The sequence below is a fragment of the Silurus aristotelis genome, assembly GCF_946808225.1.
Source record: "Silurus aristotelis genome assembly, chromosome: 12".
Taxonomy (NCBI): domain Eukaryota; kingdom Metazoa; phylum Chordata; class Actinopteri; order Siluriformes; family Siluridae; genus Silurus; species Silurus aristotelis.
The window spans coordinates 10722424-10740972 of NC_139585.1; the positions used below are offsets into that span (position 1 = coordinate 10722424).

At 37.3% G+C, this 18549-nt stretch overlaps 1 protein-coding gene across 42 annotated transcripts in view; it reads right to left on the reverse strand.

Moving 5' to 3' along the window:
- The window catches only part of nrxn1a (neurexin 1a), a 158117-nt gene that overhangs the window by 56301 nt on the left and 83267 nt on the right, over positions 1-18549 (reverse strand). For 24 of the 42 annotated variants that reach the window (XM_083556410.1, XM_083556383.1, XM_083556424.1 and 21 more), the window contains 3 exons: positions 13243-13446; positions 10041-10067; positions 397-519 (listed from right to left, as the gene is read on the reverse strand). In XM_083556410.1, the coding sequence (XP_083412536.1) occupies positions 397-519; positions 10041-10067; positions 13243-13446 (354 nt within the window). The remainder of the gene's footprint in view (positions 1-396; positions 520-10040; positions 10068-13242; positions 13447-18549) is intronic. The other 18 variants (XM_083556412.1, XM_083556390.1, XM_083556406.1 and 15 more) reach the window with 1 other exon arrangement.

An 18549-nucleotide genomic window follows, 5' to 3' on the forward strand; every position in this document is an offset into this window, starting at 1 on the left:
CAATCAGATGAGAGATTTAGAGAAGGACAGAGGGAAAAAAGTAAGTCGATGTGAAGAAAGTGAAAAAAGTCAATTCGAGTTAGTAAGATCTAGTGGGAGGGAAGAAAGCACTTTAATATTTTATAAATATCTTTTAAAGCCCGCCAGGAGGGACTGCTCTCGCTCTTAAATCAGGGAGGTTATGTGAATTTAATGTATTCTCTGAGTTTCAGACACCAATTGCATCAAATGTTGAAGAGATTTATACCCACAGGGCATTATATACAAGCCAGTGCAATTACAGAACAAGAAAAAAGTATTACATTGCATCAGCTATTAAAAAAAACCCTGTCTTCGTATGGTAATCATACATTTATGTGAGTGTGAGAGTGTGTGGGATGAGGGGATGATGTGTACCTTCTGAGGGCTGCAGGTCATCCACTGTAAGCTTTAGACTTTTCCCCCTTCTGACCACACGGACTGTGTGCCATTCATTATCATTCAGGTTCTGACCCGCAAAGATGGTCTCTGGGCCTTTACCTACAACATAGTCCCATACATCCATTACCAGCGTGCAGAGAAGAGAAGACGGAGGGATGGGGTAATGAAAGCAAAAGAGCTATAAATAATAAGGAGTAAAAGAGAGCGAGACAGCAAGATAAAAAAGAAGACAGAGTTTGAGAAAAGAAAGTAGAGTAAGAAAAAGTAAAGAGATAAGAACAGCGCAGAGTTTAACATCGCAAACAAATGACTCTCGAGCGCTCTTACACCACATTCACACACTAATCTTCAAAACTGCAGTGATACAGAAAACGTTTTTCATGCACAACCAATTTCTGAAATCCGAGAAAACAAAAAGACACAGCAAATATCACTATAGTTAACAGACAGCATGACCTATACTGACGTCCACCAGAGCAACGCATCACCTTTTGACCACTAGAGGGAGACACACAACACGTCTTGCCTGCTCTCTCCCACAGAAACCTGTCCAACGTCATCTCTAGGCGAAAGATGGCCTGCTGCATATTCATCTCGCATCCCTGCAATTCCCAAGTGTTTAAGGCTGCACAACCCACGGAGCGTAAACTTCAATCGGGAAGGCAATTTCTCATTTATCCAGATCCAACCTTAACCCGTGTGCTCATGCTGCAGAGCAAAAGCACTCGACGTCCGAGCTTCCGGTGGCTGTTGTCTCTGCTCATCACTTAGCTGGGAGCTATGAGGGCAGGATGTCATTGTCAGAGCTGCCTGAAGCACGTCTCATTCAATAACAGGTAAAAAAAGAGGCGCCATTAAAGAACTGCCAGGCTCACTATCGATTTCCCATCCCTCCCTGCTCTCAATTACTGTGAATCCAGATCATGTGGCCATGAATCATTCCCGGGTGGAGGTAGGGTTTTGGGGTTGTCCCAGAGCTCCCTCTAAAGGAACTTCTGGACTTTACATCTTATAGACAAGGATCTGACAACATACCTAAAAGTATCATTGTCCTACAACTAACACTGTCTATTTAACTTTACGTAAGAACAGTTGGGACTACATTAGATACTTCAGCCATGCTGCCGTTAACAATTAATATCCAACGAGTATGAAAAACGCAGAATTATTTTTCAGCTTGATGAAGCACCTCATTGCCATGGAGGGGGCAGTGTTAAATAACATAGTGGACCTCATGCTGGTTAGAACATTTTGATAGGCCAGGACCAGTGGGAGAGTGGACACACACACACACACACACACACACACACACACACACACACACACACACACACACACACACACACACACACACACTTTTATACCTTTTTATAAAAACTTGATGAAATTCTGAAAATATCTCATATATGGTCAGATTAATTCTTTTTTACTATAAGACTCGTTTTGCTGATAAACATTTTAAGTTATGACTTGTCATAGTATTGCCCCCTCATTTTGCTTAATAGAAACAAATGCATAACATTAGAAAAAGTAATCTGCCAATAAGCAGAAGAATCTAACAGGAGATAATAGATCAATCTGACCTTATTCGGGATATTATTACTCTTATAAGATTCTTGCAGCTTACTGGCAGAGTTATTAATGAAACTAATTCATTATATGCCTGCCACCAAATGTATCCCTAACCTTAACCTCAGTGACCCAAATGAAGCCTTTTGGCAGTTTCACTTTTGTTTTAAATAAAAGCAGAATATTTTTTAAAAGAAAACCCAAACTGAAGCAGGTATAAACAACTATTTTGACTACATTCAACAATCTGCCACAAAGAGTTCAATGACCCCGCTCAGCAGGACATAATTAGCTGAATTCTATTTACGAGAGATTCAAAAAGAGGTGGAGAGATTTGCTTCATTAAAAAAGGATTACATCCCTGATTTACAGGGAATCGGAATTTTTAGCACGCGCTACGAACTGAGGAAGTTTACAGCGATAAATAACGTAAACATAAAAAAACTACCGGTTCATACCAATAAACCTCAGCATTTCATTTATTCCTGTAAAAGCGGGATTTTATAGAGATGAACTAAAAAGCTATGAAACCAGGACGACCCACCATTTTTCAGGGTTTGTTGTAAATGTCATTGTGCCACACCACTAGATATGAGGCTCTAACAAGTCAAAATATAGCCTGGTTCGGCTGAGAACGCTCACTGACCCGAGTGTTTCTAAATAAATAACTTTCATCATGCTGTCACTCAGTACACATTAATAACCTAGGAGCTGATGTGGCAGCGTTGTGCAGCACCATGTTACCCTGAGGGCAGTTACAGCTCATAATTGGCATCATCTTTCCGTTTTTTTGTAGAAGAACAGCATCATAAACGCATGTTCATACTTATGCACTACTAGAGAAAATATACTAGAGAATACAAACATAAAAATCTGCACAACCGCAGGGTGTAAAATGACTTGAAACCTTTTTTTTTCTTGCTAAATATATTAAACATTGAACTATGTGCCTATTCTTTCGCAGATATTGAAGCTTAGAGAGTTTAGTTGTTCATTTTACAAAATGAAGTGTCAACCTTTTAAGCCTAATCTTAAGGAGTTGGTTTTTATTAATAGTACATTAAGAATAGTGTTGATTTTATAAATAGCTGTTTGGAAATTAATTAGTAGTAGTAACAGGAAGACAAATCACAGGAATATATTCCTGCACCCTTTCTTATACATCATTATTTCTACAGTAAACAATTGCATAGGACCTTGTATGATAGATGAAAAAAAAATGGGCATAATGAATTAAAAATCATGTATGCATGATTTCTATATGGATATTTTCAAGATTATTTTTTGAAGAAATGTCCAGTATCATTGCTTTGCATTATTGCTTTTTTTTTAGCAGATATAATATGCAAAGCACTGATGTGACAGAATGATGTCCATACAGAAAACATCGTTTTTAGTCCATTCATGTGGCACATCTGAAACTTCAAGTCTTCAAGACAGTCTTCAAGACGTTTCTGTGTAATACAACTTCTTTTTGTCCTTTTACATTAACTGAGAGAGAAAAAAGGAATGCTGATGAGAGAGCCTCTGCTTTAATGCATTAACTTTTTTTGCAGACTTTCCACATTAAATGTAACTATAGCTGGTTAAAAAGTATAAGCAAACGAATGAGGCCATTTGGGAGACGCTTTTCTTGGAAAATCATCAATCTGCATCACATTTGACTGCATCCCCTCATCTGGTCATTGAGTATTTTCCTGATTTTATGTTTTATAGAGTATATTTTAATCCTAATAAGTCAGTAGGTTCACTCATAGGTTCAATAGGTACACTCATTGAATATTTAATTCAAAACAAAAAGCAAAATGGCTGCTGATCTTGTGGACAATTTTATAAGGGTGAGGATAATGTTCCACTTATTTTATTTATTTATTTATTTTTAGGAATAAAAACAGCAACAAATTGCCTTATATCCCAACATCATTTCAGCAGATTTGCTTCCTGCACGACTTTCAAATCGAACTCACCAAGCGCACATTAGTGTCAACCTCTTTCTTAAGATAAAAGATAAAGTGTCAGCAGGGGAGGAGTCACGAGAGCGTTTTCCATCACTGATGTATTTATTACACAGAGGCCTCAGACGTAGTCTAGTTGCATCTCTATCTCTCGCCTGTGTTCCCTGCAGTTTTCCTTAAAAAAAAGTCTGGATGCCTCGCTCTGTCAGCCCTTCCTCCTCAACTCTGCACTCTCTTCCCTCACACTGCACTTCAGCACATTTCTGTGTAATTATCTCCCAAGGTACTGTGCTGCATGGGTGGGCATCTGTGGACGAGGGAGACGTGGAGCACCCTGACAGCTTTCCCATAAACCAGAATTGGGATGCTCCACTAAGAAACTGATGCCTCACATCTAACATTCCCTCAAGTTCGTCATTCCATTGAGCCTTCTAGGAAATCTTAGGTCATTAAAGAAAGCTCTCTGAAGGAGTAGTTAGTTAAAATCTTTAGAAAAACATTAGTCCAGGGTGGTGAAAAGTCCAAGAAATCTTCATGACATTCATACAGCTTTCAGCTTATTCTTCAGAATCTAATATGTCGTACATATGGATGAAAAATGGAAATTTTTTGCTGCAACAAGATTTACTGCTACTAGGAGTCAAATATGAACCTTGGAGAAGCTAAATATTGGCTAGTTTATCATAGCAGTGTGTCGCATCATATTTACAAATCACTGGTTTGTAGACAATTACACCATTCAGCCTTGTCCTGAGAAACTCCAGGGTTGAGGACCTTGCTCAGTAGGAGGTTGAGGGACCAGCAATGACAGCTGGGTTTTACTGGGATTTTCTAATTTTTGGTTTTACTGTGATTTTCTCATTTACTGGGATATCCACATTCTGATCGGTAGTTCAATGTTTTAACCACTGAAACCATACATTTTAATTATTTAACCATAAATTTTTTTCTTTAACAGTATCACTATAAACGAAAAAAGATGAGACACAATCTTCATTCATTCATGGCAGGTTAAATACACAGTATATAACACATAAATCATAATTTAATTAATGTAAATGGAAATTTTGTTATGAATCTGATTTTTGACATATTTCTTTATGATTTCAGCAAAGCACTGACATCCTACCTAGAGTGTATTCCTGGCATGTGTTTCTAAGATAAACCAGGACTAGGATAAACTAGTTGCTGACGATAAATGAATGAAGCCTTCAAGACTTTTTTATTTTTTTTAATAGACACACTACTGTCACAAGCAAAAAAGAATTTTCTCCCATTTCACTTGCTCACAAGATCTCGCCATGTTTTCCTTTAAATGTTACACCGATAATTGAACATTCATTGAGCTTATATATTTTAAATATCAGCACTGCAAAAAATGTCTTAACAAATGGAAACATCTTGGATATAAGACATATGTTTATAAATAGAAATTAAAATAATATTAAGATAAGTTTAATAAACCTGTTTCTAGAATTTCTCGCTCATTTCAAACTTATTGTAATCCTGTTCTAATTCCAGATAATTTTTCTAATTTTAAGCATTTATTTGATAAAAAATGAACAGTATTTGACAAGATAATTATAAAGCAATTATTAATGGCCTGCAAACCATGGTACAATAAAACATCTGGTCTTATGCGAATTCAAAGTTAATAAAAATGTGATTTCTGTGAGTTCATATACAGTATGCACAATAAAACAGTTGCACTTTAACTGTTTTGCAGGATCTCACATGGCTTCGTCTGTTCACACGTCACGCTACAAACTTGGTGTTGTGTGACAGGAAAAACTCAGCTACACTGCATGCTGGTAAAAAAAATTATAAATTAAAATTATATGGGATAGGTAATAATATTATTGGTATGCCAGCTGAGAGAACAGCTGGCTGTTTCTCTCATTAACACTGGCTTCTTATCAACTATTATTGCTAGATTTTCAGTCTGCAAATAAATGTTCCTGGGTGTTACTTTGGTTGGTGTATTCCACCTAACAAATTCAAAGTACCTATTTTGTTGAATTTATTTCCGTGTTTATTTTGTATAATTTCTCTGTAATATAAAAAGATTGCTTTACAGTTACAGTAATATATTGCCCGACCTAATGCTATGAGTTGGAGATCAGCAAGAAGAACCATGGAGAGCTTTGGAAATAATAACAAAATATAATTTTGAAATATCTATGATCTAGATATTAGGTACATTTTTTTGTAACTTTTTTTAACCTACTAGTGCAACAGCCCCCTGAATAAACATGCTAAATATCCCATTTCAGATGCAGAATTTGAATCCCGGATAGCTCAGTTTAAGTGACAAACTGTTACTCCAGTGGATGGCAACAGATTAAAGTGTCAGTCACTACAACAGGAGGTTTTGAGATCAGCGCCCAGGCAACTGCTACATGAACAAAGTTATTGCCTCTGCCCAGAACTGAGCATCGCAGAGACAAATTGGGTTAATGCCACAGTGATGGAGCAGCATCCTGGTGAGGGGACATAATTATATGACCATCTGTTCTATCACTCAGAGAGCAGGAGCTTCTGAAATGCTTCCCGTGAAATAGCTTTTTAATACTTTTCTCCAAGGATGTGCTCGGAGAAGTGAAAACAATCACACAACTACACATTGGAGGTGGAAGTGTTGGCGAAAAGAAAGCGCTTGAACACGCAACACACACACCGGCACGCAAAAACACACGTTTCCCGCTTCCCTTGCGTGTCACTTGCGAGCCCTGTGAGTGCCAGTGCTCTCTCCTCTGTCTACCGCACTATTTGCATTACAAATGAAACACGAGCTACACTGCTGCATATTTATGAGCGTGACCATTCCGGTAAGTGGCAACGTTGCTGCATATTTATAGAGGAGGTTGTTCCAGTGAAAATGAGATTCTTCTCAATTCACACGAATCCCTCATTTGAGAAGAAGGATGCTCCAAACACATCTAAATGTCGTCCACTTGTCATCCGTGAAAGTGTCTCCAGGAGTACTGAGCATGAGGTGCTATTAAATCAGCAGCCTTCAGTTTATTCAGTAAGAGTTTCAGTCATGTGGCAACGCTTCTTTTATTTTATGAAGACTCCATAATTACAGGAGCTTGCAAACATTTTGAAAGGAAAGCAAGAAAATGTGGCAAAGATGTGGCTTTTATTAGAAATTTAATGGTGCACAAAATGCTTGGGCAAAGTAACTAACTGTAGGCCAATTACTAAAATGATTTTTGTGTTGTTTATTGAAAAATAATAATAAATTATAATTATTATATAATAATTAACTTGAAAACATACACAACAATGCCAGAGGTATAAAAAAATTTGAGTTAGAGCAGTGTCATGATTAATTGCAATTTAGTCACACATTTTATCTGTTCTAAATGTACCTTAAATTAATACTTTTAAAGTTATAAAGTTGTAATACTCTAATTAACATGGCCAAAATATGGATGAATATGGACGCTTCATGCAAATGTATGTTAATTACGGAAACCATACTCAACATAGAGCATGAAGACAAAATAGTCTTGAAAATGTTTTATAGTAATTATAGTGTGTTAAATTACGTAAATCATCTGGACACCAAATGGAATTTTTGCTATGTTTCCATACGAATGATTTTAACTGCCGGATGTAAAACAAATGTTTAGTGATTTTGCTTATTTCATATTTATTTATTTAGATTTTTAATAAGAATGGTCAAACAGAAATGTGTGCTGCATTCATTTTCACAGCCCTTTTTGGGTTTAAACATGTTTAGGCCATGTAGTTTTGGATTATAATAAAAACCTTCACTTAAAAACTGCTTGTTGTGTTCAATTGTGTTTTCTTTTACTAATATTTAAAGTAGGTAAATGATCGATCTATCTATCTATCTATCTATCTATCTATCTATCTATCTATCTATCTATCTATCTATCTATCTATCTATCTATCTATCTATCTATCTATCTATCTATCTATCTATATTAGGGCCGTCAAAAAATAAAAAATAAATAAAATTATATATATATATATACATATATATATATATATATATATATATATATATATATATATATATATATATATATATATATATATATATATATATATATATATATATATATATTTCCTTAGCAAGTGAACCATTGTGTGCTGGAAGTACATTGTGGCATATTATTAATTATGCTTTCATTATTGTTTCATAATTATTAATTGAACAATAGATTTAATCTATTGTTTTGTCACTATTTTATAAAAGCATTATTCCACTCAAGGGGTTTGCATTATGCCTAAGGACATCTTAATTGGGATACAACCATGCCCTCTTGCTTATAGCTTTTAATAAAACTGCTGTGTATGTGTGTGTGTGCATCTGTTTACCGATGTGCGAGTTTGTTAGTGTGAGCAAACATATTGTGAGCATGTCATTACTTTCGACTGTTTGCACAGAAGTGTAGCTGAATCTAGTGAAGGCATTTGGGTCTCTCTCAGTGTGTAGTATGTGTGTGTCTGTGCGTGTGTGTGTGTGTGTTTGTATGTGTTTGTGTGCAAGCTCCCCTGCCTGCACACAGAGAGGGAAGAGTAGGACAGAGTCAGCCCCCTGAGAAAGCTCAGCTGTGTCCTAGTCATGGGCGTTCTCGTCAGGTTAATGCGGATCACTGAATTATTGTTACATTAACCGATGTAGAGTCAATGTGAGGTCAGAACCACTGAAGTGAAGCACCACCCACCGCACACCTCTCTGTGCTACACTGTGTCATAAAAAACAGTTAAATCCATATCAATCTTTCTTTCTTCCACCTCAACCTGTGAAAAAAGGTCTTTTTCCTATTTAAAAAGAGCTCTGCCTTATAAACATGACAGGTCATATGAACATTAGAATAAATAATAATAAAAAAAAAGCCCACACACAATGCAATATCAGGTAAGATTGTTTTCTCTAGTTTATTTATCTACCTCCAATGTTTTAAAAGGTCAAGTCTATGAAGGCTGTGATGGGAAAATAAATAATAAATGTGAATGCTGTTGTTACTATGCAACACAAAAAAGGGATATTTTTGAAGGCCATGTTTGACTACTGCATCACTGCTCTTAGCAAAAGGTGGAGGCTGATTATTACCTTTACTTCCAATATGAATGCACCATGCCAAAATGAGTCACACAAACATTGATATGTGGAGAAACAAACACACACACACACACACACACACACACACACACACACGCACACACGCACTCTTTTTTGTAAGACTCGTGACACACCTGCTAATTACCCAGAGCCCTTAAGAGAACAGACATAAATCCAAGCTGAGAATCTCAGCAAGAAACTAAATGAAAAATGGAAATTCGGAAGACAGCAAACCACCAATGCTTGTCTATCACCTTGCATTCTTTTTTTTTTTTTTTTGTACTTTGCAATCTATCCACTGGCCGTGTCCTGCTCTGCTGTGAGGTTAATGAGAATACAAAAACACCTCAGCACAGCTCAGCTTCTCCTGCTCTTCTCTGAAATGAGAGGCAAAAAAATGCTCATCCCTTCAAGTGCAGTGGGAGCAAGGGAGAAGAAGAGATAAAAAAAAAGGAGAGAAAGGGAAAAAAAGGGGGGAAAATGACTGAAAGCTGGAGGCAGAGTGAAGGGGGATTTGAGAAGAGGTTCTCAGTGGAAATGATCTGCGTGAAGGTGTGGGAACTGCTGCAAGCTGGAGTGCGATCTGTGAAGGAGACGCTTAATCATGGCTCTTCATAGCCACAGCTAGCTTCATTTCTCCCACTGCTTTAAAATGGCTGCCAGAAAGCTGCAGGGTAAACACACTCACACACACACACACACACACACACACACACACACACACACACACACACACACACACACACACACACACACACACACACAGAAAAAAACACTACCTGACAGAAATCTAGCTCAAACTCTAGGCCACTGAACCCTGGTGGACATGACAGCTAATGTACCATACAAACACTTACAAACCTTTTCATTCATTCATTCATTCATTCATTCATTCATTCATTCATTCATTCATATTCCACGCATTTCATCTTATTTCATTCAGCATTACAGAAGCAGAGCTAGAGGACAGAGGGTTAAGGAAGAGAGTAACTTACTGGTAGTACAGTTAATCCTGATACAGTCTAGATGGGGAAGAACAGACAAGATGTAAATTCAGCCTTCAAGGTTATGACTGCAGACATCCATTACAACACACTGTCCACAAACTGGGGACAGACACACAAACGGAGTGGACCAGAGAGCATCTGTCGCACTGATCAAACGTGTATATTCTCTCTTTATCTCTCTCTCTCTTTCTCTCCCTCTACTTTCTGCCTCCCCTGTCGAAGGTAATGAACTCCAGGTGGAGAGGAAACACATTTTTACATGCCATATCGGACACTCATACATATTCATATCCTCACTGATCTGTAATATATTTAGAATCAGGCAATGTTAAAGAAATGTGATTAGAATTTCCAGATTCCATACGAGTTTAGTGCTCCTGAATATTCAGAGTGCGCTAATTCAATTTCTTAACTCGGCCGAGGAAAATGGCCGAGGCAGAATCAAGAAAGAGAGAGAGGAAGGAAGACTCTGGTAGGCGTAACAGCATGACTTCACCACCGGTGCTTTGCTGCTCCAGTATGCACATATGTTAAAAACACATTTACCTTTAATGAGCAAAAGAAGACAAATTTAATGTAGAAAAGGAGCTGATAAATAGGACAGAGAGGGGAGTCTTGTGCTTGTCCAGGCACACTGCAGCAAAGCACTGGAGCATGTCCACTGTCAAGCTAAGCCTCCTGGGAGTGGAGCTGAATTCTGAATGCTTTTCTGGGCAAAAAATAAATAAAACAAAACAAAACAAAAAAACAACGGACTTGTAAACTCTTGTATTACAAAAAAAAAAGTCTGCTACTCATCGCACATGTGAAGAGTGCGTCATGCTAATGAGCGAATATGTAGGCTTTCACTATAAAATATTAAAAATGCGAAATCAGAGATAAGATTAATATTTATATTAAGATATTAGCTCAGAGCAGTAAATAATAAAAAAGTTGTAATTATTACATACTGTATGCATTTTAGAGCCCTCTGCTGTCTGCAAAATCAACTGTAATAAAAATGCATTCTACTTAGCATGTCGTAATTACTTCTAGTATAAAATGCTGTATAGAGGCGGAGCCTTTTTCTGTGTGTCTGTGGCAAATCATTATTTTAGAAATTGTGTGATCCTTTTAGTTTCATATAAGAAATATTACAAATGGCACTCATAAATGAATCAAACAAGTGGCTATTCTCATTTACAACACAGATGCCACTGTCTTGTATATTATTTCGACACTGTTCTAAATACCTTTCGCTCCAAAAAATACAAAGACTACATTTGAAATGCTCTTTAATGCTGAAGCAAAATAGCTTTCTATTCTGTGGCTACTGTAATAAATAATACTTCTTTATTTTTGTCTCTGCTGCAATGCAGAAGCTTCTTTTATCACCATCTTCTTCTTTTCTTTTTTTTTCTCTACTAAAACTCTACCTATGCATTGCTGGATCGATATTTTTTCTGTGCACCATCTTCGGAAACCGAGCATGTTCTAAAAGAGTGGAGGGCTGTAAGAAATCCAGAGCAAAACACAAATCCAGCTCCATTCTCTCCCATGAGGCTGTAACCCATTTGTGTGTCGTCAACCACAGCAAAAATGTGGTCGCAAACAGCCAGAGAGCAACGTATGCCCGTCCGAACAGGGAGTGCAATCGCTTTTGGGGTAGAAAGCAATGAGGTGTTTGTCTGTGTCTATGTGTGTGTCTGTGTGTGTGTGTGTGTGTTTATGTGTTTGTTGGGAAAACGTGAAGGCTGACATAGTGTGTGCGGATTAAGGGCAAGCCTAGACATGCTATTTCAAACTGAACAGGCTAAATGTCATTGTGCTTTTCTGTGAAGCCTGATGGCATTGAGTGACATTATTGAGGACACACTCCTTGGTCTGGGGACATTTTGTTTTCGGGTCAAACACTAGTCTGTCATCCTGACTTACTAAAGACATTAATGGGAACAGTTTCCACAGCAGCTTAGCATCAATGCTCAAAATTTTTTTTCGTTTTACAAATAACCATATATTAAATATTTCAGATAAATATTCAAATCTACATGTAAATCCATCTACTTGTTTTATACATACCTATTCATTTCACATTGATAATGCATTATAAATGCATTTGTAATGTGCTATATGCCATATAAAATGCCTTTCACACAATAGCACTGTTGTATTGTCTGTTGAAAAATCTGATTGATCAGATATGGCATCAATAATTACAAGGCAAATAATAATGCATTATAGCATAGCATTAATAATAACAGCACATAGAGCACTATGTCTCATCAGTACATATAAGACATTATAACTTGTGGTATACATAATATAGTGACCTGAAATTATAAAGTCTAATAAATGGTTTACTGTATTTACTGTTACAACTTATATGCTTCAATACAGACTATGTCAGTCATTATATCTTATTAGGTATAATGAAAAACATAGAAATTCAATTAGTTCAAATTAGTAATGTTATGAATGCTGAATTTGTAGAAACTGTTATTGGTTAATATAATATAATATAATATAATATAATATAATATAATATAATATAATATAATATAATATAATTGCAACTATTTAAACTGGACAATAGTAGATTTGCCTGGTACCTTCTTCACATTGCATAATAACTCGTAATTGTGTCTTGCTTTCATCACTGGATTGTACTACTGATCTAGATGGCTGAACACATGGATTTTTACCTGTTTATTGAGGATTAGAAGATTACAAGGTTCCACTAGAGTTGAAATAGCAAAATCCAGACACAGACAAACATAATTAAAGCTTTACTTGACTGGTCACGATAATTAGGTAGGATGTGAAAGTATACTAAATTGAAAGTGCACTCCATGGTGGGAGGGGCTAAAACATGCTCATCTGGGAGTGTGCGCTGGGCCGCAGAGACCTGGCCTTTGAAGGATGTACACCGTCCCATTCTCTCTTCAGCACACAGAGACAATAAAAAAGCATATGCAGTGCCTAATGTATGTTCAGGAGTGTAAGACTTGCTAAATATTCTGTTGTTGCAAAAGTCTAGAAGGAAATCTTTTAGTATGTTTTACTGAATTGTGAATTCTTGATGGAAGATATGATTTCATATTGTGTACCTATAAAAATAAAACTCTTTTTACATTGTCACACGTTTGACTTTAAGGTGTTTGTACTGTATATGCAGAGGTGAAGAGGCAAACGCTCTGATTGGGTGAGGTACCTAGATTGACCGTGAGTCGGACCCGCCCTCCATCCAGCTCGAGACGAAGTGTGTCTGCAGAGTTGCGGGAGGTTGTGGCCATCAGGACACCGTAAGCTCGCTGGGAACGGAAGCGCAGCGACACATCCTCTGCCTCTGTGTGCATCACCAATGGCAGCTTGATCTTCATAAACTTACTGCCATCATAACTGAGGATGGTAGCATCTGAGAAAAAAAAAAAAACAGAGCGAGAAAGAATGAGAGCGAGAGTAAAATTAGATGCCGCTATAAAGCATTGAGAATGAGGAGTTAAAGCTGAAGGAAGAATGAATGCCATGAAGTCAGGACTATGCTGCAGACTATAAACACCAAGGTTCATAGAGACAGATGAGTGACAGGTTACTACAGCCTTTTACAACTGGACACTATGGCTGCATGCTGCACCAGACAGCCACAAAACAGCACTCACCTTCACTGCACACAGAAACCCAGGACATGAAGCTCATAAATATCGACCTTACATCCTGGGCTTCATTAGTTCATTTCCATACGAAGCATAATTTATTAACTCAATCGCTGGTAATGTATTCATACTGCTGTGTGGCAGGGCTTTAGAGCTGCATTTTTACTGCCACAGCCTGTCTCCAAGCCTCTAATCTGTTTATACGTGCAGCAATCACTTTATTGGCCAATTCAATTAGGTGGCTAGATCCTAAGCCACTGCATTTCTTATAAAAGATAGCAGAGCACTCCAAAACAGCAGCCATTTTACTAGACGAAGGACGAGGAAATACATCCAGACAGCTAAAACCTAGAAAGAAAATGTCTGCATGGTATTAGTTTAAATTTCCAAAAAATCTTTACGATCCACAAATCTAATTAACTCAAAGGTTTTATTCAATCACATCTGCCCCAGTGTGAAAACTGGCCAGTAATATAGGTAAATTTCTCAACACTTGGCAAAACTACTTTGAATACATCTTTCTTCAGTGAAAGAGCTCCAGAGACCTCAATGGCTGCAGGCTGGCACCAATTAGACTGCCCTCCTTTTTTACACACACACACACAAGTTACTCAGCTACTGTAATTTTCACTGACTGTCTCTTCTCGCCATCTCCTGTTTCCATTAGCACGTAGCCAAGCCTGAGAGTGAGTGAGTGTGGGGGGGGTATGAGCTAAAGGAAAACAAGCAAAAGACAGAAGTACAAGCATGGCAGTGTGCATACTAATGAGCACAAAAGAGAGCATTCAGCCCCTGAGGAGAATCAACTACGTGTGCGCGCATGCATCTGCCTATGTATGTTTGTGTGGGTCCTCACCTGAGGCTGCAGTGATGTTGTACTAGTTCATGCTCTTACTACATATTGACTTGTTTGACAAGGCCTCGTTTATTGAAGAAGGTCATTCTGAATGTTCTTGGTCTCAGTTTTCTGAAAGGTTTGCTATTGTACAAATAAGCACAAAAATGGTTTTAATGTAGCACTTTGGTCCTGGAGGATACCAGGATTTCAATGTGTACTGTTCCAATTCTATATGGTTGAAATGGCAATAAGCTTTAGAAGTGGTAGCTCAGTGGATAAGATGTTCGATGATCGGAAGGTCATGGATTCAAATCCCAGTAACACCAAACTGCCACTGCTGGGCCCTTGAGGAAGGCCCTTAACCCTCACTTTCTCAGCTGTATAACTGAGATGTAAGTGTATAACTGAGATGTAAGTTGCTCTGAATAAGGGCATCTACCAAATGCCATAAGTGTAAATGTAAAAGCCACCTAACAAAACCAGTCAGAATGACTCCATTACTATTACAGTTTACACTCTGAAAATTATGTTTTAGTAGTCAAAACCTTCACCTTACCTACATTCATGTGAACAGCCAATCATTAGGTGTCCAACTAAATTTTACTAAAGCAACACCTGGTTTACCCAATATCTGGTATATAACATTTGTGTCAGGATTGTGGACAAGGGATACACCTCACACAGACCATTGCATCTCTAAGCATCATATCATGTGCTTGTTTGTGCACCTGATTCCTGTTCACAGTAATTAGCACATGTATATGTATACTCACAGCTCATTGCACTCTTTTTCTTTCATTTGATGTTGTCTTTCATGGTTTTTGCTGCTTCCTTTGTTCCACATACATTACTTTGTCTACTGTTTTGTGTTTGGCTTCAGTTCATAGTGTTTGTGTGTTTATTAAAGTTTTTTCCCCATTTGCATCCTCTTCCTGCTTCTTTATATGACAATATGGAATCAATTATATATTATAATATTTCAACAAATTGGTTGTATTAGATTACAGGGTATATTTTAAACAAAATAGAAAGATTTTATGTAAAAAATAATGAGAATGAGTTAATAAACTGAAATAAGTTATCAAGTAAAAAAAAAAAACAAGTAAAAGTAATCACAATTAAAAAGCTTATTTCATTACAAATAGTTTAATTAACAACAAAAATGGGTCCAGTTTGGCAGTAACAATAAATCTACCTATAAAATGGATAATTTATAGATAAATAAGTAATAGATGTGATCCATATTTCACACAAAACCTTTTGTCTGACTATAACAGTGGTTCAAACATTATAAATGTTTTGTGTTCACTGCGATAATGGTTTGGGCACTGCCCTGTCAAGCAGCCTGTCATATTTGAGTACAAAACATGTAAAAGGTAGGAAACTAATTAATGGGATTGACATACTATTTCATGACATGGTTAGATCATTCTCGAAAAATGCCTTGAGGATGTATTTAATTGTATAACTATACTTTATTCTTTACTATTAGCGAATAAGCTAGCTGCTAGCAATGGATTGACCTGTACGGTTGGCATACAAGGTAAAATCAATGTCAGTGTAAAAAGAAAAGTGTATATTCAGGAATATATTTGGGTATAAAACTAATTTTGCTAAGTTAAAAAAATATATATTATTGTTCTCTTATTCTAGCTAAACTCAAGACTGCACTAAAATGTATTTATTTATCTGCCTTGATCATACTGACAGACAGAAGCTGCAAATATTTAGTTGTTTTTTACAAGAATGTGACCTAGAGTCAGACAGAACTGGATACAGTTTATTTGCTTTACTATTTACCATATATATCAGCTGGTTTGTTAGAGCTCCCTTGTTCTTAGACACACTTGAGATTCCATGATAGGGGGAGTCACAGGACACTGAAAGCTCCTCTCCCTTGAGCAGAGCTCCTGCTGTGACCTTTAACCCCCCTCCTACCCATTCTTTATACTGTATACTGTTTTTTGGTGTAGGACTGGCAACCCCGGCTCACAGACAGCTTGACAAACGAGCCATCGCCGCATCTTTAGAAGAGTAGTCTCACTCCAGGAGAGGGGATAATGAAAGGAGCCGGTTCGCCAGTGGTTCGAAAAGACTTTCATTCCTGCCCACCTGCAGTGGTGTGTATTCATGCGACAGAAGAACCTAGCGCTGCGGCTCCTGAGCTGCCTGACAAGCAACGCATTACATCCAATCAGGGCATGATGGAGCAGCAGCAGTGTGCACTATGAAAAAGGCTGCAGAGGTCGCAAATAAGATGACATGCTTGGAAAACTGAGCACGGAAACTGAAACGTGAAGGCTGGTGGTTGGGGAGGAGGAGAGAATATGGGGGAGTGAGAACATCACAAGTATAAATTGAAACCAAAAAATTTAATGCAACAAGGTGAATAATTTAGAATTTTAGAAATTATGGAAGAAGAGAAAGAAAGAAAGAAAGAAAGAAAGAAAGAAAGAAAGAAAGAAAGAAAGAAAGAAAGAAAGAAAGAAAGAAAGAAAGAAAGAAAGAAAGAAAGAAAGAAAGAAAGAAGAGATAAGTAGGTGTAGAGAAAATGATAGAGGTACAGGGAACAAGTAAAAGAAAAGCGAGAAGAATGTAATAAGGCAATGTGAGAGAGAGAGAGAAATGGGCCCTGTGTGTGTAAACCAGAGTTGCTGATGCATCTGCTATCGACTGTGACATCAACAAATGGCAGTTGGAATTCAAACTGACAGAAATGTCGTCAATGTGTGAGTGTGTGTGTGTGTGTGTGTGTGTGTGTGTGTGTGTGTGTGTGTGTGTGTGTGTGTGTGTGTGTGTGTGTGTGTGTGTCAATGTGAGAATTGCAAGTTTATAAATGTAAAAGAAAAACTAAACATTTCTCAGGTTAAATTCTTGATCTGAAATAGTTTGAATTTGTGTCTGTACAAATAAAAAAAAAAATTATCAAAGCAACTATAATAATAATAATAATAATAATAATAATAATAATAATTATTATTATTATTATTATTATTATTATTATTATTATTATTATTATTATTATTATTATTATTAATAAATAACACTTTATTAATAATAACACTTCCACTCCAACCTTGGACAATTGTGAGCTTCCAAATTTGTGGCGGAAAGTCCACATATGGGTTTGTGGTCAGGTGTCCACACACTTTGGCCATATAGTGTATTTTGTGTGTGTTTGTGTGTCTGTGTGTATAAAGTATCTGGAAAAAGGTAATGTCCTACTTTCTAACCCAGTCAGATATGTTTGACTGCAGGTAGAAAGGAGTGTACATGGATCAGATCACTCTCTCCATCTGCACCTCCATCTGTTCCTACTTTCATTAACCACTCGCTCCTGTCCAAGACTCCGCCTCTGAAAAGCACCCTAACAACCTAACACCTAATGTATGAACACACACTCTCACACACACCCTTCTTGTGCCTTCCTCTTAATCTTTTTTTTCCCTATTTCTCACTCTCACATACACAAACACCTTACACGCCTATATTTGAGGAAGGCACTTTCTAAAGGTTTTCATGGCACTTGGCATAGCTGTATAAGGGGAAGACACACCGTTTGTGTGAGATATGTGTGGGGTGGGAGTCAGGAGTCACATGGTCGTGTTATTCCTCCCTGCCGAGCCCAGCACAATTCACCAGCATGTTGGAGCTCTCAGGAGCTCTACTCCCTACGGGGATTACGGAAATGTATGTTCAACACTCATGATAAACAGGAAGATTTGGCTCTAAGGCATCATACATAATTCAGCTATGATCATGCATGGATCCTGCATTTCAATGGATAATTTGCTATTTACTTTTTTTTTTTTTACATGTAATACAAAGTCTCACAATTCGAAATAGCAGGCAGAAAGTACAACAAGCACGGATCTGTGAATTAACATTTAGAATTTGCCAACATTGCAGTCGACCAGGTATATAGCCAAAGGAAATAGAAGAGGATTCTATTACTGGCTCTCTGAATCTCTCTGTCTGATATCCTATCAGTGTGATCACTGAAACTGATGTGCTACACACCAGTACT